The sequence below is a fragment of the Ascaphus truei genome, chromosome 9, assembly GCF_040206685.1.
Source record: "Ascaphus truei isolate aAscTru1 chromosome 9, aAscTru1.hap1, whole genome shotgun sequence".
Taxonomy (NCBI): domain Eukaryota; kingdom Metazoa; phylum Chordata; class Amphibia; order Anura; family Ascaphidae; genus Ascaphus; species Ascaphus truei.
The window spans coordinates 19,716,789-19,742,746 of NC_134491.1; the positions used below are offsets into that span (position 1 = coordinate 19,716,789).

Sequence of the window (25,958 nt, forward strand, 5' to 3'; positions counted from 1 at the left end):
GCCTGGGGCGGCAAATTTCAGGAGGCAGCAAAAATTATTTGGGGGGCCGGGCTGCGTTTACAGAGGCCCCCCCTCTTTGCCCCACAACAATTAAACTGATTGCCAGGGAAGAGCATGGGGTCTCTCTTCAGGTCTCTTACCTCCTGCAGTGTTGCCGCGGCAACGCAACATCACATAGCGTCCTGTTGTCATGGAAACGCATCGCTTTGTGACGCTGCAAGAGGAGGAGACCAGGGCGGCGAAAAAGGTAAGTGCCGATGGCGGCCAGATGCTAAAAGCGGCCCTGGTGACGTATCGGCGCACATTCGAAGCAATATTGATGCAAATGGCGTCATTTTCACCTCGTCTCTCTTTGCGTCAATGTCTCAAGGTTTTTTGCTCCAAGATTTGCGCCGCGCGCGTCCGCTCAAGATTAGGGGAGTGTCAGTAGGGAGAGGGAACGACATGAAACTCTGCGTCTCCGCGGAACACTTTATTCCGTTTGAATTTGTGCTCCCCCCCCCAAAAAAAAATCCGCCAGGTTTGGGATGGCGCAAAGTTTCAGGTATCAATTTGCGTCAAATGCAAGACAAACTTCCGTACATGGGACACAGACGCTCTCTCTTTAGGGAGATACATCTGCCTCGTGCGGCAGTATTTCGAAAGTGATACAATTCTGGATATAAATCTGCACTCGCAAGCTCGCTGCAGTATGACCAGGACAGTGAGTAGCGCCCTGGAGATCCCCCGCCTGCCATGTCTCCAGGAATCTCTTCCTCTATGAAAAAGAGATAGGCAAAAATATGTACAGTGGTGTAGGGTGTGCAAACCTCCTACGCTGCACCCCCCCCCCCCTGCCTGATCTCCCCCTGTGTCGCGCCCTCCCCTTTACCTCTAATGCGGCGTCAAATGATGCCGCGGGGTCATGTGACCTGCCACGTCATTTGACGCCGTGTCTCCATGGCAACAGGCATCAAGTGACGCCAAATTGCCGTGTGGACTGAAGCCAGGTAAGTGAGTTACAGAGGCTTCGCGCACTCAGGGCTTCTGTAAACGCCCCTCCTCCCCCCCCCCCAAAAAAAGTGTTGCGCCCCCCAGTTTGCCACCCCTGGTGTACTATTTTGAGAGGTAGTCGTTTGGCACATGTAGCAGTGCACACATATATCTCGTTCGAATACCCTGGCCCTACGTCATATACAATGAGATATTTGTGTCAAACTTAGACATCCCCCCCAAAAAATTACATTACATAATTTTTTTGTCTATTTTTTTGTCTATTTTTTTGTCTATTTTTTTGTCTATTATTTTGTCTATTTTTTTATACAGGAACAGATTCCTGGAGAGATCTCAGGGTGGGGGGATCCACACTCGCCGCACGTACAGCGAACTTGTGTGTGCGCATTAATCTAGTTTTATAATCCAGAATTGTGTCAACTCAAAATACTATGCTATGTATCCCACTTCTGTTTCTCTTCTTTTCCTGCGTCCTGTCCCTGCTATTTTAAGCCATGCGCCCCAGGTGGGTTATTATAGATTCTGTTGTATAGATCCGGGGCGGCCAACTCCAGTCCTCAAGGGCCACCAACCGGTCAGGTTTTTAGGATATCCCTGCTTCAGCACAGGTGGCTCAATCAGTGTCAAAGACTGAGCCACTGATTGAGCCACCTGTGCTGAATCAGAGACTGATTGAGCCACCTGTGCTTAATCAGGGGTATCCTTAAAACCTGACCTGTTGGTGGCCCTTAAGGACTGGAGTTGGCCGCCCCTGGGCTCTTGGGTATTTCAGATGATTCTACATTAGATGCAACATCGTTTACTTGTTCAATTTGGAGACTACACGTAATATCACGACGTTATTTCACATTGATTTGCACAAGACGCAATTCTTTGGTTTGGTAAAGTTGCACCTTTTCCTTGTTACTTAAAGAAGAGAGAATGTCACTGTAAAACATGGCGAGAAACTCGCCGTTTCGAGGTGTTGGACAGACACGGTGCGGTAGGTCTCTTACTTCTTTGTGCCATAAACCCAAGCTACTGCAATGTTTTCCAGGATGACCACAATGGTGAGTGGTAGTGTGGCAGAGTAATCATCAAACATGGTGACGAAATAATTCCCCGAACGCTGGACAAAGATCAAGCCCAGGAGGAATGCAAGGATGCAACAGCCGACTACAATAATTAGCAGAAAGAAACATGATATGGTATAAGAAAGTGCATGGAGCAAGTAACATTGGACATGAGTGAAAGGGATGGCTACTCGTGACCTCCGATTCTTGTTTGGCTGATGTCTACGGTGGTAAGCCATTGTATTCCTAAAGTTAATCTTTCCTCTAGTTCAGAGCAGGGAGGGATCATGACTTTCTCCTGCCAAACATGAACTTAATTAAACCATACGGGAGGTTAATGATCAAGGTTATACACTTATTCACATTTCTGCCGTACGCAGCCAAGATCAACTAGTTTGGAATCCATAAAGAATACAGTGAGCAAAGAAGGGGCGGTCGCCATGTTTGTCCTTTCTTCCATGAAGTAACACAGGAGGGAGAGGGAGGAGGGGGTATGATATATTTTATTGGACCAGCAAGCAGTTGATCTGTTACAGGCTTTCCAACCTCTCAGGGTCCTTTATGGTGTTACCCACCCTGAGAGGTTGGAAAGCTTGTAACATATCAACTGCTTGTTGGTCCAATAAAAAGTATCATACGCTAAATATCATGCTCTACTCCCTCTCCCCTCTTTGTTACTATAAAGAATACAGTCAAATTGTCCCAGCACGTAACCAGGAAATGGGTATCAGTATGGACACAGGGGCGAGATACTTACCTGTCAAAACTTCTTTTCTGACCTTAAAGGTGTCCATAAGGGGTGTGATAATACCAGCCATGGTGCCGATCATGCTTCCCAGCCCGAGGTTAATCAGCATCAAGAAAAACATAACCGACCAGAAGGGAGAGGCCGGGAAATGGGTCATTGCCTCCGTGAATGCGATGAAAGCCAGACCGGTTCCTTGGACTGCCTGTTGGGAGTGGGGAAGGGGAAGAAAAACACTGGGATCTAAATGTGTGAGCATTCCCATTGGCAGAAGCAGTGACCCACAATGCCATTGATGGTGCTTCCAAAATACAGTTACTCAGAACAGAACACCTCTCTCCATGTACCCCCAAGCTTCCACATGACATATACAGGCCCCTATGGTTCTCTGCTCCCAAAGGTGGTTAAGCAGCGATACTACATATCCCCCTTTTTTTTTCTATGTAAAGCATGTGACAATGTGTCATTCTACACTCTTAGCCAAGCTGGGAATCGTCTGTTATAAATCTGTAAAAATCCTGATTGTGTGTCTAACATAATGTCCGCCTTTCAGTTACAATCAACTTTTCAGTCAGTGTAACTCAGCAGCTACAATGTATCTTGATATTACTAAGGTAACATTATCTATTGTTACAGTTTGCAACTAAAACTGCTGGGAACATTGGTAACAAATGATCACAAATGGGGAAAGGGTGGCAAATATCTTGCACTGCTGGGGAGGTGTGCTAAAACCTGCTATTAAAATCAAAGGATGATCACAGTTGAATTTAAAAAAATAAACCAAAACAGTCACTATTATCTAATACAATAGATCTGATTTATTTAAAAAAAATGTAGATATCACATGTTTTGCTGCTTTAAGAAAGGGGGCTGTAACTATGAGGTGTAAGTGCTGGGTATACCAAAGAGGCGGGATAAAGAGATAATGAGAGACAGCGAGGGAATAAATATTTCAATGTGAAAAATACTCATTTTGTTTCACTTTACACACAAAATATCAAACTTGTAATTGATATGGTATATTTCACAGTTAAAGCAGCAAAACGTGAAATCTTATGTTTTCTTTTAATAAATCAGTTCTGTAGTATTAGATAAAACTTACAACATTATTTTAAATTCAACTCATAAGCCATTTTTAATGAGTTTTAATATACTGAGCATCCTGTGAGTTCTATAGCAGGGTTTAGCCACCTCCCCAGCAGTGCAAGATTTTTGCAACACTTTCCTGTTTGTGATAATTTGCTGCCAATATTCCCAGCAGTTTGAGCTGCAAACTGTAACAATAGATAATGTTACCTTAGTAATATAAGAATACATTGTAGCTGCTGAGTTACACTGACTGAAGGATTGATTGGAACTGAAAGGCGGCCATTTAGTTAGGCACAAAATCGGGATTTCTACAGATTTATAACAGGGGCACCAAACGAATGCCAGCTTAGGTAGCAATGTAGAATTATACATTGTCACATGCTTTACATATACAAATAAAAAAATAAAAGAGTGGGGGGGGGGTGTAGTATTGATACTTTAAAAATGTTACAGAAGCTGAAGGTGATTGCCTGAAGGTGACTTCTAAGTACAGACATTTGCCCTGGCTTATAGTAACATTTGCCTGCCACAATGTGTCACTGGTATTGGGGCCCTTGTTGGATTTGGGGTTTGCGGACCTGTCCCGGCTAATTGTTGGGATGTGTAACACATAGACACCTTATTAAGTTCATCCTCTAGTAAGCAGGCGTCCAGGTGCAGGTCTTGGAAGCGGTCTTCCTTCACCGTCTTGATGACCTGATACATTTCGGAATAATCGGCCGTGGTCAGGTGAGAGAAATTCACGTGCGGTGGGATCAGATCGTAGCTGAGAATATGAGCATTCAGAAAGCCGAGAATTTTCTCTGCGTTGCTAGAAGATAAAAAATGTTTTAAAGAAACGGGTAGGGTTACAATGTGAAACGTAAAATAAAGCACTGGCTCTATTTAAAGATGTGCTGCTTTATGAGACCATTGTAACTAATGATGTCCTGGCTAGGGACTCGCTCTCCTCTGACTTAACCGTTCTGGGAATGAAGCAAAAACAGGAACGCTCCAAAATAGCGAGTGTTTATCCAGCCAACGTTTCGGTCCCACACAGCTGACCTTTCTCAATGTCAACAATTCTAGGAACATCCTCTAAGTCAGAGGGGGCCAAACCCAGTGCTCAAGGGCCATCAACAGGTCAGATTTTCAGGGTATCCCTGCTTCAGCATAGGTAGCTCAATCGAAGACTGAGCCACTGATTGAGCCACCTGTGCTGAAGCAGGGATACCCTGGAAATCTGACCTGTTGGTGGTCCTTGAGGACCGGAGCTGGCCACCCCACCTTTAGGTGAATTAGAAGTACGCGTTTATATCATAATTCCTCCCAAGACAAACACACAGGTGAACTTATTGCTAACACAATGGCATTACTGCGTTCCTGGCTTACACCTTGTATGTGGTATACGGCCTCTGTACTTACAGCACCACACACTTCTCATTCATGACGTTCGCTTTAAACCCAAGCACAGCAAATACGACGAAAGTGGCCAGGACCGAGGTGATGAAGTTGATGAGAGAGACCAGTGCGGCATCAAACTGGCAGTTGTTATCCTGCTTGTTGTAACTCGAGAACGCAATGACTCCTCCAAAGCCCAAACCCAGTGCAAAGAACACCTGGGTTGCTGCCTCTCTCCACACCTGCGGGTCCAACATCTTCTCGACCTAGAACGGAGGATGGTGGACAGCAGGAAACCAAAGTCAACCAGTGCGTCCGCAGTTCAATTTGGTGTCGTTGGACGACCTGCGTGAATTAGAAACCTTACCTTTGGAGTTAACATGTGAAGAATACCATCAATAGATCCTCGTAAGAGCAAGCCGCGGACAAGAAAGCAAATCAGAACCACGTATGGGAAGAGAGAACTGAAATACATCACCTAGGGGAGGTGACAAGAAAGATGTTCTGTAGGGTATTAGTATTCCAATCCAGCACTCTTCTCTCTACAAACACCCAACAGCCAGAGTTACACTTCCCAAAATGAAGATAAATCATTCACCCCATTCGCACTGTACCATATATTCCCCTTTATAACACTGAACTGCCAATTTCTAATGTTTCTTTTATAATGTCAGAGATACAGTAGTGCCTCAAAATGTACATGTAATAGCTATTTAAAAAAGAAAACATATACTGTATATATTATAATAATAATAATAGCATGTTCTTGTATAGCGCTGCTAGTTTTATGTAGCGCTTTACAGAGACATTTTGCAGGCACAGGTCCCTGCCCTGTGGAGCTTACAATCTATGTTTTTGGTGCCTGAGGCACAGGGAGATAAAGTGACTTGCCCAAGGTCACAAGGAGCCAACACCGGGAATTGAACCAGGTTCCCCTGCAGCAATCTCAGTTATTGTCAGTGACTTTACTCACTGAGCCGGTCCTTCTCCTTCTCTTATACATATAATAATAGTAACTACTTTATTTCATATAGCGCTTTTCTCTTAATGGGACTTACAGCGCGTCACAATTACAGTATATAGCGCGCGGTACGTAGCACGTAGGATTGTTACAGGTACAGTTCCTGCCCACAGGAGCTTACAATCTATAATTTTGGTGACTGAGGCACAGGGAGATAAAGTGACTTGCCCATGGTTACTAGGAGCTGACATCCTGATTCAAACTCAGGGTCATTGTTTTCAGTCAGTGTCTTTACTCACTGAGCTGCCCCTTCTCCTTATACATAAGCCTGCATTAAGGGACTACATTACTTCGATTTGGTGACATACACAAACACATTTCTTTCAAATATACATCTCCCCTGAACCACATATCAGTACAACAACATATCATCAATAGTCTCCTTTTGCAGTCTGACAAGTGCATGCATAAGAACATCTAGGTATTATTGGTGTTGTTCTGATAACATGCTAAAAGAACTAGATTGGTCATCACTTGATTCTAGGCACAAAGTTCACCTTTCCTGTCTTGCCTTCAAATACTTTCTGGGCAAGCTACCCGGCTATCTGAACAAGCTCCTCACCCCTACCACATGCAGCACCTATCATCTGAGATCTGACTCCAAAAGACTGTTCATGGTCCCAAGGTAAAGTATCCGGCCGCTCCTCCTTCTCTTACCGTGTCCCCCAAAATTGGAACAACCTACCGGAGACTCTCACAGCCACCACCAGTCTAAGCGCTTTCAAAAGTTGTCTCACATTTTAACCTGGTCTGTAACTGTTACATATGCCCATAATATATATTATATCTAAGGTTGTGGTCCCAGTCAGCTCTGTGGCACGCGCGCCCGGCGGGGGGGGGGGGGAGGCGGCGCGTGCACAGCGCTAACTGCGATCTGCAGTCTTCAGGGAGAGAGGGAGATTGCGACGGGAGAGGGCATGGTGGGGGTTTTGCGGGGGCGTGGCCATGACCTCACGCAACTGGTTCGCCCTCATTGGGTGAACTGCCGGCGGGGGCGTGGCCACGCCTCCGTCGCAAGTTCTAAACTCAATTTCATTGAGTTTAAAAAACCTGGCAGTACAGCGCGGCTGCACCTTCAGCGGGAAAGTGCGTACTTGGCACAGCCCCATTGAGGGGCGGTGCTTACACGCACAGCGCTGTAGCAGTCACTGGGACCGCAGCCTAACCGTGCATGCAATGTCTTGTATATAATGTATAACCCTGTTCACTTAATGTAACTATCTATTTGTAACCATGTATTATTTGTCATCATAACTCTGTGCCCAGGACATACTTGAAAACAAGGGGTATCTCTCAATGTATTACTTCCTGGTAACACACATTTAATAAATAGATAAATAAAAAGTATCACAAGCTACAAAGGATCTCTGTCTTTCTCACATACCTTGCCTGATGATTGAATGCCTTTGATAATGACCAATCCTACAATGCTCCAGGCACACAGTAAACAAAGTGTCATTTTCCAGTTGAGAGTTCCTCCATCCGAGATAGAATCTGAGATATCCAGGGTTTCCCGGTACCAGAAATAAGTGGTGGCTGAACTTTTGTCACACTCTGGTTCCACCACTGAAACACATATTGAATATTACATGTCAAATATTCCAGTGTTTATGTTTTTCTGAAGGTGTGGTCCTTCTGCACCTTTGAAAGGCTTGTTAAAATTGTTCTTAAAATGTGATGACCTATTTATTCATATGAGAAATTATCATTTTGCTTCAATAAAAAAGGTACCACAACTTGCAGTGAATTTCAGTTTTTCTGCATCTTGTTCCCCACAGTAACAGTAAGGACCAACTAGTTCATGAAGGTAAAGCTAAGTGGTACATAGTTACATAGTTACATAGTTACATAGTTACATAGTTACAAAGTTACAAAGTTACATAGTAGATGAGGTTGGAAAAAGACATGTCCATCAAGTTCAACCTATGCCAAATTTAGACGACAGATACTTATCCTATATTTGTATTTACAGTATTTATTTAATCTTGAAGTGAATACAGAGCATAGAAAGTTTTACTGACCTCCAAAAATAACCATCAGCAGGAACTTGGAACCATTATTGATTCGAATATAATTAGCTCATTAGTTTTTCTAGCCTGTGTGTGTTTTTTTTTTCATTTTATTTTGAATGCAGAAAATACTCACTACTTGCGGATCCATTTCCCACGGTTGGGCATTTACTCCAAGGTAGAGGGTACTGAAAGGACTGAAAAAAGTAAAAGATGCTCCATCCAATGATGACATTATAGTAAAGGCCAACAAAGAAACATACCTGTGGGAAAATGGAAAGAGAATCACAAGGACATTCAGATCATTCCATGAACGTTGGCCGGCAAATGTGATTACTCGTTCTCTTGATATGTGTCGTTTTAATGTAATTCAGCGAGAAATGCTTACAAGACAGCTGGCAAAGCCAATTCCTCCCAGACGAGGGCAGATGTAGTTCCAAACTCCGATACTACCTCGACGGATTCTCTGCCCCACAGCCAGTTCAAGGAAGAAGAGAGGGATGCCAATTAGAATCAGTAATATCAGGTAGGGGACCATGTAGGCACCTGCGAAGAGAGAGCGTAAACCAAAGAGGACCAACGTTGGATATGAAAGATGGGGCAGGAAGTGACGAACTGGAAGTGAAAGAGGAGTATATGGCGGGGGAACAGTGGACAGCCAGAGGACATCTAGTAATAAAAAGTGGGAACAACAAAGAGGCATGCAGAGTATAGTAGAAGGATCTCAAGTTGCAAGGAGAACCTCACCGGAGGGGGGGGGGGGGGGGACGCAGATAAGCAGAGGTGAATGGCAGGAAGACATCGTATTGTAGAGAGAGGACAACAGGAGGGTAGAACTAAGAGAGGACAGATACAGTATGGACAGCAGGAGGTCATGGTGTAATGGAGATAGGACAGCAGGGGACATGGAGGATTGACAGAAGGGGTATAAGAACGACATGGCAGGAGAGAACAGGACAACATGAAGTGACATAAAGAAACACAAAGCAAGGACACAAAGTAACCGGGAATAACAAGTACATGTTACAGAACGAACAACCGGCAACAACAGACATATACAATGACTGATGGGAGGGAATAAGAATCAGAAGATCAAAATAAGAAATGGAATGGAAATATTGTACAGATGAGAAGGAAGAAATGGGGACTTGCTGAGTACATGTGGATATAACAGATGCATTGATCCAGTGAGTGCACTCAATACGCTTGACACTCATTTCCACCCCCAAACACACTATGCTCCAATACTGTATACAGTAACAGATCTCTTAAAAAGCGGTCAATGTACACTCGCCTCTGACCACTGTAATTCTTATCTCCCTTCTTTGTATTGTATTGTATGTCTTTATTTATATAGCGCCATTAATGTACATAGCGCTTCACAGCAGTAATACACATGACAATCATATAAATAACAAATAGTACAAATAACACATAATGGGAATAAGTGCTTCAGACATAAAAGTAACATTGTAGAAGAGTAGTCCCTGCTCCGAAGAGCTTACAATCTAATTGGTGGGAAGAACGTACAGAGACAGTAGGAGGGGGTTCAGGTAAGTGCGTCTGTAGAGGGCTAAGCTTTATGTATCGTGTATAGTATTAGCCACAGTGCTACTCATATGCTTCTTCAGCAAGTGTGTCTTAAGGTGGGTCTTAAAGGTGGATAGAGAGGGTGCTAGTCGGGTAATGGGGGGAAGGGCATTCCAGAGGTGTGGTGCAGTCTGTGAGAAAGGTTTAAGGCGGGAGAGGGCTTTAGATACAAAGGGGGTAGAGAGAAGACATCCTTGTGCAGAACACAAGAGTCGGGATGGTGCATAGCGAGAAATTAGGGCAAAGATGAAAGTAGGGGCAGAAGAGTGTAAAGCTTTAAGAGTGAGGAGGAGAATTGAGTGCGAGATGCGGGATTTGATCGGAAGCCAGGAGAGGGAATTCAGCAGGGGAGACACGGAGACAGATTTAGGAAAGAGTAGAGTGATTCTGGCAGCAGCGTTTAGGATAGATTGTAGGGGAGACAGGTGAGAGGCAGGAAGGCCGGACAGCAGGAGGTTACAGTAATCGAGACTGGAGAGAATGACGGCCTGAGTCAGAGTTTTCGCAGTCAAGTAACAGAGGAAAGGGCGTATCTTTGTTACCTTTGTACCTTTGTACATGGCAGGAAACATTCAGTTGCTAGAGTTATGTCCAAGCGCCTGGACTTGACCTCACTTTATCATCATTTAAACTCAGGTGAGCAGGGACCTTTTACCTACTGTACCTGCGTGAAGGTATTACATGGTATAACTGTGCTACCTACACTGTACGACCCTTAGTCTCCCATAGTGCATCACACTACAGCATATGTGATAGCACCAAGGCAGTTGCAACATGAACACCTTGATACGTGGCACGGAGATGCAGTTTTCACACCTCACATGAAGTCAGAACAACAAATAAATATAAATATCTTTCTCGCTCCCTTTCCTCAGTTACCCGCTGCTTATTTTTGCCTTGTCTAATTGCAATGGTGCTAAGATCAAAAAAGTTAAATTCCACGTACCTCCTCCATTTTTCTGGCACAGATATGGAAATCGCCAGACGTTGCCAAGTCCCACAGAGTAGCCGATTTGTGCCAGGATATACTGCAGCTTGCTGTTCCAGGCTGGCCTGTCCTCTTCCTCGGAATTCTCTTCCACCTGTTTCCCTCTGCACTCTTCTCCGGACACATTTAAGGCGCTCGCCTTGTGATCTACTGGCTCTTCATTGGCCAGCAGGTCCGCCACTGACTCCGTGACATGCTGGTTGCAGTGTTCTCGCTGAGTAACTTTGCTGTTCTTAGGCATTTGGAAACCTTTGGCCTGCTGTAGAGCAGACCAAGTAGCTGAGGCTGTACAAGCAGCTCCACAGTAAGGAAGAAGAAGCTACTTACTATATTACTTCCAAGCAGTGAGATCTGAAATAGAGAAACAGGCGTCCCATCAAACCTACTCACCATCTTTCCTTGTTCTATTTGTGTCCCAGCTTCTTTTATCCTTAATGCTTGTATTTATACCATTGTTGTATATGCTCCAACCTCTCTGCGGGGACCACCCCGGTCACACCAGGTTTTAAAGATAACCCATGTATTTGCACACAGGTGAATGCACCTCATTTGCATAGCAGTAGAATGTGGGATGGCTGCCTCACAAACCTGGTCTGGCCCCGAGGAGAGGTTTGAAAACCACTGCCTTAGGAGAGGGGTGCTCCAGGTCAGGTTTTCAGGATATCCCAGCTTCAGCACAGGGGGCTCCATCAGAGGCTCAGTTGAAGGCTGAGCCTCTGATTGAGCTACCTGTGCTGAAGCAGGGACTTATTAAGCCACCTGTGCTGAAGTAGGGACTTATTAATCCACCTGTGCTGAAGTAGGGATTGGTTGAGCCATCTGTGCTGAAGCAGGAACTGATTGAGCCACCTGTGCTGGAGCAAAGAATGATTGAGCCACCTGTGCTGAAGCAGGGATATCTTGAAAACCTGACCTGTTGGTGGGGCTTGAGGACTGGACTACAGCACCCTCGCCTTAGAGTCTTACTGGTCATCACCTTTGACTCTGCTGTTCGTAAGAACCTTTGTGTTCAGCCATATTGTGATATATGCAAAAGCGAGAGAGAGAATGCCTCTGCACCAAGCCCTTAAATGCTAATACCCAACTAAAATATCAAAATAAATGGGATGCGCCCAGGGAAGCAAACAAAGACTAATGAAAAGAAAGGGGGAAAATGAAAGAATTGGGCTGAGAAACTCCCACAGACAACCAGGGCACTCAGGGGTATGCGCCAAGTATCAAAGGTAAATGTATTTGTACACAATATAAAACCAATTAAAAAGAAAAAGACACAAACAGGAAAAAGCCCCCTACACAGCCTACAAAATGTCATACAAAATATGAGCCACCTGTGCTGAAGCAGCGAATTCCGGAAAACCTGACCTGTTGGTGGCCCTTGAGGACTGGAGTTGCGCACCCCTGTTTTATATGAATCAGGGGTGCCTCTGGACTGGAACCGCAGCACTTAAAGCTCCAGGGACCCCCCCCCCCTACAGCTTTCTATTGGGTGGCCTGGCTGAGGCTGACCCCAATGGCCAGATTGCTTCTCCCATGCAAGAATTCACGCCGGGGAATTTAAAAAGGAACTATCTGGCAAACCCCAGAACTCCGTGGTTTGGAGTGGGGTAGTACAGCTCACGGGCACCCCTAGGGTAATTATATATATATTATATATATATATATATATATATATACAGTGGTCGACAAATCACCAAAAAATCTACTCGCCCAACAAAAAAATCTACTCGCCACCTAGTACCAAATGTGTGATACCTGGGCCAATAGGAGCTCGCCACGATGTTAAATCCACTCGCCCGGGGCGTGCAAATGTATAGGTTTGTCGAACACTGTATATATATATATGCTTTCCTGTGGAGGGTTTTTGTCACTTTTTTTACTCACCATAACTTAACTCAGTATTATGGTTTATATATATATATATATATATATATATATATATATATATATATATATATATATATATACAGTGTTCGACAAACCTATACATTTGCACGCCCCGGGCGAGTGGATTTAACATATATATATAATGAGCAGCAACATCTGAATTGAAGACACTTCGGAAGGTTGATACATAAGTGGCCCCTCCTCCAAGAGCTCACCCCTCACCACCTTTGTAACTTGGGGGGGTTCTCTCATTTTGCAGTATGGACAGGATCTACTGTGGTTATTTCCCCTCATACAGAGGTAGAAGGGACGGGTTCACAGTGTAGTGTAGGACCTGCAAATTTGGTTATGCCTTGACGTGGTATGCAGGCTTATGACGCTTCGGCAAAAGGGTTTAACTAAATAACCAAGAAAATATTATTATTTAAGTATTTAATTTTATACTTATTACCATATATGTTTTGACAATTGGATGTAGCATTGGGCGCCCCAGTCTTTTGTTGTATACATTTGGCACGCTCAGTAGCACTCTTTTTGACATATATATATATATATATATATATATATATAGACGTGTAGTAACAAGGGGGATCCTGATGACAGAAGACAGCACACCGCAGTAATGATACAAAAAAGTGTGTATTGTGAACACAGGGCCGCCAACGTTTCGGTCCTCGTAGAGGGACCTTCCTCAGGGCAGTGCCGTCCTCGTAGTGGCAGTGCCCTTAGGAAGGTCCCTCTACGAGGACCGAAACGTTGGAAGGGGGTGCTGGTAGCAGCCCCAAGCAGGCTTTGCCAGGGTTCTTGTAATGGCGGCCTTAAATGTCCTGTATCACGTGGGCCAATAGGAATCCATGACATCATCTCCCTGTCTTAAATAATCTGGTGTCTATTTAACACTGGGCAATGTTGATTGTATGTCCAGTCTTAGGCTTGTTCTTTAGTAGGTGCGTTCGCACATGCGCACGCGCGTGCACGTGACGCACACTTTTTGTGTGTATGGTGGTCCGAGCTGCCGGGAACGACAGGTTTGCAGTGGTCTGTGTGTTTGTATATGTGTATATATGTGTGTGTGTGTGTGTGTGTATGTGTGTGTACAGTTGGATGTAGGTTCTAGCGGTGTGTCTGTGTTTGTGTGTGTGTGTGTGTTTGTGTGTGTTCTCCATAGCAATCGGATCAGAAAATTAAATATCCATCTGTATTGTACCTTTAACTATTTGGGATGTATTGTATGTTGGTATATGTATATATGTGGATGTTATTACATTATACGTGTTTTGTGTTGTTAAATTCTAGAAAATGAATACTGTATTGTAATAAATATTTTGGGGGGGGGGTAAACATGTATTCATTTATTTAAAAGTGAAAAAGGATTGGAAATAGACCGCCATGTCCAAAAAAGCACCAACAGCTCACCAGGTAGAAAGGCTTAAAAACGTTTATTTAAACTACATAAAATTGAGAAAAAGGACAAACAAAATACAAAAACAAACACCTACTCGTTTCAGGCTCTAAGAGCCCTTTCTCAAGGGGGATAGTGGGGACATGGCGGTCTATTTCCAATCCTTTTTCACTTTTGTATTGCCCCACAATTGGTAAGACGCACTGAGGACCAGAGGGCACGCTATATGGGAGTTGGCGTTCATTAGTTCCTCCCCTGTGGATCTCACGAAGGAGGGGAGCGTTTACCGGACGGACCGGAAGTACTCTGACGCACTTCCGGCACTCGGAAGCTCCACGCTGTTGATGTGAGGAGGCGCAGCTGATTTCGGGACCTTCACGTCAACACTGCCAGCAGGACAGCCGAGCAGAAAGTAAGGAGTGGTACAAGAGGGATCCACAGAGGTATCCATATTGTTTCTCTGTCACGTATATATCCCAGGTAGCGGTGTCCATTGGAGCTCCTTTACAGTCTGTTGCTGTCCTCAGTGATTTCTTCTATCAACATTCCACACGACACCCACGCATTGACTTTCCCTCGTTGCCCACCCCAGTTGTCCACTACATTATATCATTATTTCTTTAACTCCCTGTTTTAGAGCTTTTAGTAGCCTTGCCATATATTCATTTATTTAAACCTGTGGATATTTTCTCAGATGAATTGCTAGCATTGTGTTATTTTGCAGTGTATACAAGGATTCCAGAATTGTTGAAATCACAGCAGTTCTTCTGGACACATCACATGCTCCCGAGCCTCATATTCATATTCAATTCATATTCCTCATAGCCTGACAAAGTTCAGCCACTGAGCTGCAGCATTAACTTGTATTTTAACAAGATATTTAGTATTTTATACATACATACACACATACATACATACACACACACACATACATACATACACACACACACATACATACACACACACACACACACATACATACATACATACACACATACATACATACACACACACATACACACATACATACACACATACATACACACACATACACACATACATACACACACACACACATACATACACACATACATACACACATACACACATACATACACACATACATACACACATACATACATACACACACACATACATACATACACACACACACACACACATACACACACACACACACACATACATACATACACACATACATACATACACACACACATACACACATACATACACACATACATACACACATACATACACACATACACACATACATACACACATACATACATTAACAGCGGCGGTAGCGGCGCGAAAACGTTCTTTTCCAATCTTCCCCCCTGTCGGCCGGCTCCACACTAACTACCGTCCGCGCGGCACCATTATAGAAAGGCTGACTAACCACAGCCAGTAATAAGTCCCGCGCGCACGCACGGCGCAGCAAGCGCGCCCACTATAAAACAGCCCTTATACTGTAAGTGTGGGACTATCTATCCATCTATATATCTGATCTGGTCATCTTGCCTCTTGTGCATGGTTAGATTTAGCACCAGGTACATGCTTGTGCTAGATGGTGTATATTATATATCTGCTGATTCCTCGTGTTTAGAAGTTAGATATGTTTACTGTGCGACTGTCTTAAATGCTGTCCTGTTTATATGCATTCTTGTGCACATTCAATGCATTTTGGGACCCCCGTATGCCGTCACAGTGATCCTGAGGGGTCCTATGGGATTCCCCTGATGAGGAACGGTCTCCACACACACGTTACTTATATTTTGTGTGACACATTTTGTATACTGTGTAGGGTTTAATTGGTTTTATATTGTGTGCAAATAAATTAACTTGTGATACTTTGAGCATAACCTGGTTGTCTGTGAGAGTTTTTCAGCATAATTCTTTAGGTTTTTCTTTGTTTTCATTAAATCTTGTAATAAATCTTGTAATATACTGTATACATTCAAAGGTGTAGAGAAAACCATAATTTGTTCTTAAACGGATTTATAAATCAAATAATGATGTTGACTACTAGGTCTACATGCAAGGGGCCATAGTGATTGCGGTATGGATACTGTACATAGTTACATAGTAAATGATGTTGAAAAAAGACACACGTCCATTAAGTTCAACCTATGCTAAATTTAGACGACAGATACTCTATCCTATTTCCGTATTTACAGTATATTGATCCAGAGGACGGCAAACAAAAAAGCCCAGTGACATATCATCTAATCATATCTTATACAGGTAGTACTCGCTGTCCAACGTTTCACTTTACAACGAATGGCATATCCAACGCTTTACAATGCGACCCTATGGGCCGTTTTCCGATGCCTGAATGCGTTATCCAACGCTCAGCACCACTGATTAACATGGGACTCGCTTTACAACGGTTTCACCATCCAACGCTACTTCCAGAACAGATTCTGTTGGATAACCGAGGACGGCCTGTAAAGGGAAAAATAAATTCCTCCCTGACTTCAAATATTGGCAATCGGATTACTCCCTGGATCAACATTCTTCCCATGTTTACTTATTTGGTATATCCCTGGATACCTTTCCTTTCTAAAAAGATGTCCAAACTCGTTTTGAACAAATCTATTGTATCTGCCATCACAGTCTCCATGGGTAATGAATCCCACACTGTAACTGCCCTTACTGTAAAGAAACCTTTCCTTTGTTGCTGGTGAAATCTGCTTTCCTCCAACCTTAAGGGATGGCCAATAACGGATTTCCCACTAGGCAAAAATGTCTGCCCCCAAATACATTTTCCGCGCTCTCGGGTCAATCTGGCGTAATGGGAAGGCACTTGGCTGTGGCAGCCGCCTTCTTGCTGCCGCCCTCCTCCTGCTGAATCGCAGTGTCAAACGACGCTGCGGACATCACAAGGCCTTTTGTTGCCATGACAACGCGGCATCAAATGACGTCACGGCGTCACGTTACCATGGCAACGTGCCGCCATGCGACATCACGTTGGCGACATCCGCGACATCATTTGACGCTGTGATTCTGAAGGAGAATGAGGGAGGCGGCCGCCAACGCTAAGGGGCGGCGGATCTTCAAATCCACCGCTGGGTATGACCCATGTCGTTCGTACATGCCATGCTAAAGAGGAATAATCTTATTTTGCCAGATGTCTACATTGGAACCTTCTCTCTAGAAACCATTCATTTGGCACGTGGTCCCAAGGTGCAGCAAAGTATCCGGGCGCTCCTCCTCTTACCGTGCACCCCAAAGCTGGAACAGTCTACCGGAGACTCTCGCAGCCGCCACCAGTTTAAGTGCTTTCAAAACTAAAGCGGTCTCACATTTTAATCTGGTCTGTAACTGTTACATACGCCTATAATATATATTATCTGTGCATGCAATGTATTGTATATAATGTATACCCTATTCACTTATGTAACTGTATTTGTAACAATGTATTGTCTGTCATCTTAACTCTGTGCCCAGGACATACTTGAAAACAAGAGGTAACTCAATGTATTACTTCCTGGTAACACATTTTATAAATAAATAAAAAATAAATAAATATTCCCAGAATTGTGTCAGAATTTCCTCTTTGTATCTTAAAGAATTGAGTGCATAGAAATTTCGTCAAACCAAATACACACAGGACAGCTACAGAGCTGGCAATCTGAATCTGAGCTTTGGCAAGTGCTATAATTGTTTAAATTAGGGTCTAAAATTAGATAGTGTGGCCTCTATTCTGTAAATCTGTGTGCTGCAGTTCCCATGCAGAGTCACTTTGGGGTTTTTCGGATAATGGGGCTAGTCTTGTGCGATCGAATCCCACTGGCAGCTACCTATGACCTTGGGCACTAGCACCAACTTTCTGTCTGTGCCTTAGGATAGGGGTGCGCGACTCCAGTCCTCAAGCCCCCCCCCAACAGGTAAGGCTTTCAGGCTATCCCTGCTTAAGCACCGGTGGCTCAATCAGTCCCTGCTTCAGCACAGGTGGCTAAATCAGAGGCTCAGTCTTTGACTGAGCCTCTGATTGAGCCACCTATGCTGAAGCTGGGATATCCTGACAAGCTGACCAGTTGGGGGGTCTTGAGGACAGGAATTGAGCGCCCTTGCCTTAGGCACCAAACAATGTAAGTTCCTTGGAACACAGGCTTGTATAAAAAAATATATTATATTGTTATTATTAATGCAGCAGCCCAAGCGCGGCTTTTTATTATCATTTTTGATAATAGTTATGAGTAGGGGGTCTCCGGAGCTTACCTGCATTAACTTCAGCTCCGGTGACACCACCCTGCTTTCTCCGATACTTACATCCATAGTGGGTGCTAGTATATCTCTTCAGTTTAAATGTCCCGGTCACACAGGCCCAAAGGAAGCCGCACTGGATGACATCATGGATTCCTATTGGCCCATGTGACGCGGGACATTTAAAGCCGCCATTACGAGTATCCCCAGCTGACCTGGCTGGAGCTCCTACCAGCACCCCCTTCCGAGGTATCACAGTATCCCTGAAGCTAAAATCAACGCGGTTCAGCCCCGGAGACCTCCTGCTTCAAACCTATTTTTGTTTTCTTACACCCCACGCTTGGTCTGCTCTTTTAAGACACTGGTTGGGTGATGTATCAACCGCCTAAAGTGTCTTCAATTCAGGTGTTTAAGGATCAATCTGGGCTGCTCATTATATATATATATACCACACGATACCGGTTGCAAAACGACATCAAGGGACAGCACGCAGGTAAGTTGATCATACATTTTCTATATTTGATAGGAGACACAAAAAAACGACGTTTCGGTCCCTCCAGTGGGACCTTTCTCAAGGTGGTGTCTATTTATATATATATATATATATAGGTAACAGAGCAGATGGCACACAAATACAGATGAGGACAGGTGCTTAGTCCCATATGAATGAATACAATCAAAGGCTCCTTACCAGGCAGACCAGAGAATCCAGGGAATCCAAAGCAGGCACAGCAAGGAAGAGACAGCACACTTGTTAGCAAAAAGAATTGTATTAGTGAAGCAGGCACAAAACACCAACGTTTCGGTCCTAAAAACAAGCACTCCCTTGATAAAGGTCCTTTTTTTAGGACCGAAACGTTGGTGTTTTGTGCCTGCTTCACTAATACAATTCTTTTTGCTAACAAGTGTGCTGTCTCTTCCTTGCTGTGCCTGCTTTGGATTCCCTGGATTCTCTGGTCTGCCTGGTAAGGAGCCTTTGATTGTATATATATATATATATATATATATATATATATATATATATATATATATATATATATATACAGTTGTGTGAAAAAGAAAGTACACCCTCTTTGAATTCCATGGTTTTACATATCAGGACATAATAACAATCATCTGTTCCTTAGAAGGTCTTAAAATGAGGTAAATACAACCTCAGATGAACAACAACACATGACATATTACACCGTGTCATGATTTATTTAACAAAAATAAAGCCAAAATGGAAAAGCCATGTGTGAAAAACTAAGTACACCCTTACTGCTTCCATAGGAATTAAGATGCCAAGTAGCAGACAGGTGCTGCTAATCAAATGCCCTTGATTAATTGATCATCGGCAAGTGTGACCACCTCTATAAAAGCCGAAGTTTTAGCAGTTTGCTGGTGTGGAGCATTCAAGTGTGTGTTAACACAATGACAAGGAGGAAAGACGTCTGCAATGATTTTAGAGAAGCAATTGTTGCTGCCCATCAATCTGGGAAGGGTTATAAGGCCATTTCCAAACAATTTAATGTCCATCATTCTACAGTGAGAAAGATTATTCAAAAGTGGAAAACATTCAAGACAGTTGCCAATCTTCCCAGGAGTGGACATCCCAGCAAATTCACCCCAAGGTCAGACCGTGCAATGCTCAGAGGAATTGCAAAATACCCAAGAGTTACATCTCAGACTCTACAGGCCTCAGTTAGCATGTTAAATGTTAAAATTCATGACAGTACAATTAGAAAAACACTGAATAAGTATGGTTTGTTTGGAAGGGTTGCCAGGAGAAAGCTTCTTCCCTCTAAAAAGAACATGGCAGCACGGTTTAGGTTTGCAAAGATGCATCTGAACAAACCACAAGACTTCTGGAACAATGTCCTTTGGACAGACGAGACCAAAGTGGAGATGTTTGGCCATAATGCACAGCGCCACGTACTGTATCAGCACAAACACCTCATACCAACTGTCAAGCACGGTGGTGGAGGGGTGATGATTTGGGCTTGTTTTGCAGCCACAGGACCTAGGGACCTTGCAGTCATTGAGTCGACCATGAACTCCTCTGTATACCAAAGTATTCTAGAGTCAAATGTAAGGCCATCTGTCCGACAGCTAAAGCTTGGCCGAAATTGGGTCATGCAACAGGACAATGATCCCAAGCACACCAGCAAATCTACAACAGAATGGCTGAAAAAGAATCAAGGTGTTGCAATGGCCCAGTCAAAGTCCAGACCTCAACCCGATTGAAATGCTGTGGCTGGACCTTAAGAGAGCTGTGCATAAACAAATGCCCGCAAACCTCAATGAACTGAAGCAACGTTGTAAAGAAGAGTGGGCCAAAATTCCTCAACAACGATGTGAGAGACTGATAAAGTCATACAGAAAACGATTACTTCACGTTATTGCTGCTAAAGGTGGTTCTACAAGCTATTGAATCATAAGGTGTACTTAGTTTTTCACACATGGCTTCTCCATGTTGGCTTTATTTTTGTTAAATAAATCCTGACACGGTGTAATATGTCATGCGTTGTTCATCTGAGGTTGTATTTACCTAATTTTAAGACCTGCTAAGGAACAGATGATTGTTATAATGTCCTGATATGTAAAACCATAGAATTCAAAGAGGATGTACTTTTTCACACCACTGTATATACGCCCCACTCCAAACCACTGGGACCTCCCGGTTCCCAAGATATTTCATTTTTAAATTCCCCGGTGTGAATTCTTGCATGGGAGAAACTATCTGACCATTGGGGTCAGCCTCCCTCTGGCGCCCAATAGAAAGCTGTGATGTCATTGTGCGATGACATTGTGGCTTTTGACTGGGTGACCTCACAGACGTCTTTGGTTTTCCTTGTACGTACCGGCAACAGTTAAGAATGTAATATCTCTGCAATCAGGGCGTCCCGGAGTCATATAAAACAAGGGTGGGCAGCTCCAGTCCTCAAAGGCCACCAACAGGTCAGGTTTTCAGGATATCCCTGCTTCAGCACAGGTGGCTCAGTCATTAGACTGAGTTGGCCACCCCTGAAAGTTGTTGCTTCAAGAGTCATTTGGAATGTGTGAATGTGGCTGAAATCAAAATCTACATTTCAACGATTTGCTTCTTAAGAGTATTTTGCCTATTTATTTCTTCACTGCTTGTGTGTCAGGGAGCTGGACAGCCCGAGCTGGCATGGACCCTGTGTAACTGAGAAACTGGCTTTTAATTACACCAAAATTGCTATAGATGCACAACCACAAGAACGTAAATTGCTGAGATGTCGACACATATAGTGTAACAGATATCAGGGGCGGGCAGCACCAGTCCTCAAGGGCCACCAGCAAGTCTGGTTTTCAGGATATCCCTGCTTCAGCACAGGTGGCTCAATCAGTCGTTGGCTGAGTCACTGATTGAGCCACCTGTGCTGAAGCAGGGATACCCCTAATACCTGGCCTGTTGGTGGCCCTTGAGGACTGGAATTGGCTGCCCCTGCACTATATGGTACATTTGTGGCGTACGCATTTTGAAATGGACTCTTTATGAGTCCGCATACACCATTAAAATCATTATTACATGCCCTGGAATCCCTGTCTTGCTTTCTTTTATTATTATTAACGATATTTAGATTTTATTCCAGCATGCAAAATAATTCAACTGACGGGTAAGATGATGGAAACATTAGATTGTTAAAATAAGTGCACCCCACACATAATATGAGTCGCTTCTGTAACTAATATGGCATATACCTACTGACAGATGAGAGGCTTTCATGTGTGCTATTCATTTGGAAATAGCACATTTTGGAATAGATGCTGACTTGAAACCTTCCATTCATTTATTGGCTCTGCATAGTAAGGCCGCGCTTATAGTCCCGGTGACGGCACATCGCATCGCAACGTTGATTTAATCCGTCGCGTGCGCCTATAGTGGGCGCGACCGTGACAGCGTGACACAGCGACCAAAATCGCTGAACTCAATGGAAATTGATTTTGTCCGGCGACCGCCGCGTGACGTCAGCGACACTTGAGTGGTTTAGCCAATGAGGGCAAACCGCTCACAGCCACGCCATGACCCCCCCCCCCCCGGTCGCCGTCTCTTGTCTCCTACATTGTAAGCAGAAATCGCGATTACAACGGCGATGGATGACATCATGCCGCCGCGTCACCGTAGCTGGGACCATAAGCTCCGCCCAAGGGAGTTATGACTGGGTGACCCGTAATATTGTACAGTATTTCATTCAGGCCTTTTCTCCAACCACGTATGGCACACGGATTCAATGCTTTCCACCTTGAACCTCTGACATGCTACTAATTACAAATACCATGTTCACCAAGCCTTTCATTATCTGAGTTGTACATATCATGTAAAATAAACTGAATACAACCCTACATTAGTTAGCAAGCAACACATTGGTGATTGCTTTATTGCCCACAGAAGGTACAAAACCACATTACAGAAACGTAAGAACATATTCACTAAGACGTACTCTACCATGAGTCAGTGAGTAGTAAGGAGTCTTCCGGGCTGGAATGTGTTTATGGTAGAACGTGGCTGCTCAACTCCAGTCCTGCAGCCCTCAACAGGTCAGGTTTTCAGGATAAACCAGCTTCAGCACAGTTAATTCAATCAGAGGCTCAGTCAAAGACTGAGTGTCGGATTGAGCCACCGGTGCTGAACCGGTTACTGATTGGGCCACCTGTGCTGAAGCTTGGATACCCCTGAAAACTGGAGCTGTTGGGGGGCTTGAAGACTGGAGTTGAGCACCCCTGTTGTAGAAGACTGCTCAGTAGATATTTGTCATAGTGCTTGAAATGTTAAGTATTATGTGACTGGTGTTTGAAGAAAAGCAGGAACAAAACTTTAAAATGAGCAATACAGTAAGGTACATGGTTACAGTACGGGTTACAGCATGGGTCCTCAACTCCAGTTCCCAAGCCCCCTCCCCAGCCAACAGGTCAGGTTTTCAGGATATCCCAGCTTCAGCACAGGTGGCTCAATCAGAGGCTCAGTGGAAGCTTGAGCCACCTGTGCTGAAGCTGGGATATCCTGAAAACCTGACCTGTTGGAGGGGTGTGTTGAGGACTGGAGTTGGGCACCCATGGGTTACAGGACATATTTGCCAGCAGGGGTAACATGTAACCCTTCTCTCTCCTCCTGAACATCATGTACAGAATTTGAACCTTTCCGAATATTTAAACACCTGGATTCGCATTGCGCTCAGCAACATGAGATCTTGTTTAGATGGATAATGCATGGCACCTGCCAGGCATGTCTGGGTGTCATGTGGGCATTTCTCATAGCATTTCCCAAGGTATCTTCCTGGCTAATCACCTCTGCTAGCAGTGCAGAAAAGAAACCCCATTTCAGGATGCTACCACCATATTAAACACACAAAATGCTGCATGTATGGACCTTCCTCCCAAGAGATTAACACATCACCAAGCGTCTCATTTTCTGGGCTGCAACACATCTTACATTCTGACCATGGCAATTAAATATTCATCGTGTCTCAAGATGATACTCAAGGTCAAACCCTGATAGCAGAAGAACTGAAGCATCATCCAAGGGGGGGGGGGGGGGGGGGGGGGTCACACAATCCAGTGTCCTGCTCAGTGTGTGCCTTATTCTGCACATGCATACAACATCGCGTGTCCCAGGCAGTCTCAAGGTCTCCTGGCCTTCAGGTGACATCCCCACGCATGGTGTGAAAGTCCCACTGTGACCCTCCCTGAGACCCTCACTCCAAGCTATTCCTCACAGCCCACCTCCCCTACAGGGTCCTACCTACACATCCATGCTACCACCCATTCTAGCAATGTCACCTAATGACACCCACCCCCCAGGGGTATTACCCGGGCAGGGTCCCATGTTATCTAACCCGGGACAAACCAGCAAGGACAGGGGGGGAGGGGGGGCGGGAAGGTATCCACATGTAAATCATGGGCAGCCTTACCCTCTGTGCCTGTGATGCTGCAGGAGCTGGGATCAGCACTGGTAGGAGGGACAGCGCACGGCTGGCAGGGGAAGGAGGACCTCACATCCATTCATGGGGAGACAGCGGGAGCCTGGGAGAGCTGCGCACGCATGCGTTATATTAGAGCCGGGGGGGGGGGGGGGGGGAGCCGTGGCGGGGGGCAGCCCCCCCCCGTGACTCCCACTACCCCCCCCCAACACCCACCATCCCACCCACCCCGTGACTCCCACTATCCCACCCCGTGACTCCCACTATCCCCCCCACGCTCGTGACTCCCACTATCCCTCCCACACCCGTGACTCCCACTATCCCTCCCACACCCGTGACTCCAACTATCCCCCCCACTCATGACTCCCACTATCCCCCCCACGCTCGTGACTCCCACTATCCCTCCCACACCCGTGACTCCAACTATCCCCCCCACTCATGACTCCCACTATCCCCCCCACGCTCGTGACTCCCACTATCCCTCCCACACCCGTGACTCCAAATATCCCCCCCACCCATGACTCCCACTATCCCCCCCACGCTCGTGACTCCCACTATCCCCCCACGCCCCTCACCCCCCTCCCGGAGGACCCAGGGCGCAGAGGCTGCGGCTGGGGCAGCACGGTACCTGGTGCTGCTGCGGTCTCCCGTTCCTCATCTCTTGGCTGGGACTTTGGGTGGGTGCTGATGACGCAAGGATTGAGTCACCAGCAGGAGAAGCACGTCACTTGCGAATGGAAAGCGAGAGAGGAGCTGGGGGGCGGGAGGGACGTCCCAGAGGTTTTAAAACAATTACATTGGTATTTATTATGATTTATTTATCCAACATAATGAACCCCGTTGCTTTTCCTTTGATTTCGTGTTGGAAGCTCTGATAAATATCCCCTTGGGAGTGCTTTCAAAAATCCTAACATGAATCCCAACTATCACACACAGCACAACAGGGCAATATAACTGGCACTGAGTATACTGATAGCCCACCATGGGATACATATGCAGACAGCTCTAGGGGCTGTCTGCCTGTTTGCTGTCTCGGTGACCCATGTGAGAAGATATTGCTCTGCTGTGTCCTAGGTAGCGGTGCCCAACTCCAGTCCTCTCCCCCCAACAGGTCAGGTGTTAAGGATATCCCTGCTTCAGCACAGGTGGCTCAATCAGTCCCTGCATCAGCCCATGTGGCTCAATCAGTCCCTGCTTCAGCACAGGTGGCTAAATCAGTCTTCTACTGAGCCACTGATTGGGCCACCTTTGCTAAAGCTGAGATAGCCTTAAAACCTGACCTGACAGGGGTCTTGAGGACTGGAGTTTAGCACCGCTGTCCTAGGGGATGATGCCAGGACCCTCACAACACGTGGCCCCTGCTGACCTATTTCTATAAGTGACGTTCTATAAATAGCTCTGTGAATTCAGAGCCTCTGATTCTGTGCATCAAGAGCTGGGATCTGTCTCCATGGAAACCCCATCAGCATCCTTCAGATGCTCCGCCTGTGATGGTGCATCTGTGTGAGAAGCAGCAGCTGGGGAATAAGTGAGCTCACAGGGAGCTTTCCATAAACACCAGGCCGTATAACACAGCACCAGCTATGCAGATTATCTGCAGCCTAGGCATGGTGCAGAGTAGGACACCATTTTTGTTAGCACCATGATTTGT

General features: G+C 45.1%; 1 protein-coding gene across 1 annotated transcript in view; it reads right to left on the reverse strand.

The window, feature by feature from the left end:
• The window catches only part of SLC6A17 (solute carrier family 6 member 17), a 30,380-nt gene extending 5,341 nt beyond the window's left edge, over positions 1 to 25,039 (reverse strand). The window contains exons 1-11 of the mRNA XM_075615374.1: positions 24,936 to 25,039; positions 24,299 to 24,419; positions 10,826 to 11,218; positions 8,678 to 8,835; positions 8,426 to 8,552; positions 7,665 to 7,846; positions 5,627 to 5,737; positions 5,284 to 5,525; positions 4,498 to 4,690; positions 2,803 to 2,995; positions 1,988 to 2,148 (exon numbers count right to left, since the gene is read on the reverse strand). Of these exons, the coding sequence (XP_075471489.1) occupies positions 1,988 to 2,148; positions 2,803 to 2,995; positions 4,498 to 4,690; positions 5,284 to 5,525; positions 5,627 to 5,737; positions 7,665 to 7,846; positions 8,426 to 8,552; positions 8,678 to 8,835; positions 10,826 to 11,108 (1,650 nt within the window). The 5' untranslated portion in view covers positions 11,109 to 11,218; positions 24,299 to 24,419; positions 24,936 to 25,039. The remainder of the gene's footprint in view (positions 1 to 1,987; positions 2,149 to 2,802; positions 2,996 to 4,497; positions 4,691 to 5,283; positions 5,526 to 5,626; positions 5,738 to 7,664; positions 7,847 to 8,425; positions 8,553 to 8,677; positions 8,836 to 10,825; positions 11,219 to 24,298; positions 24,420 to 24,935) is intronic.
• Positions 25,040 to 25,958: the final 919 nt, after the last annotated feature.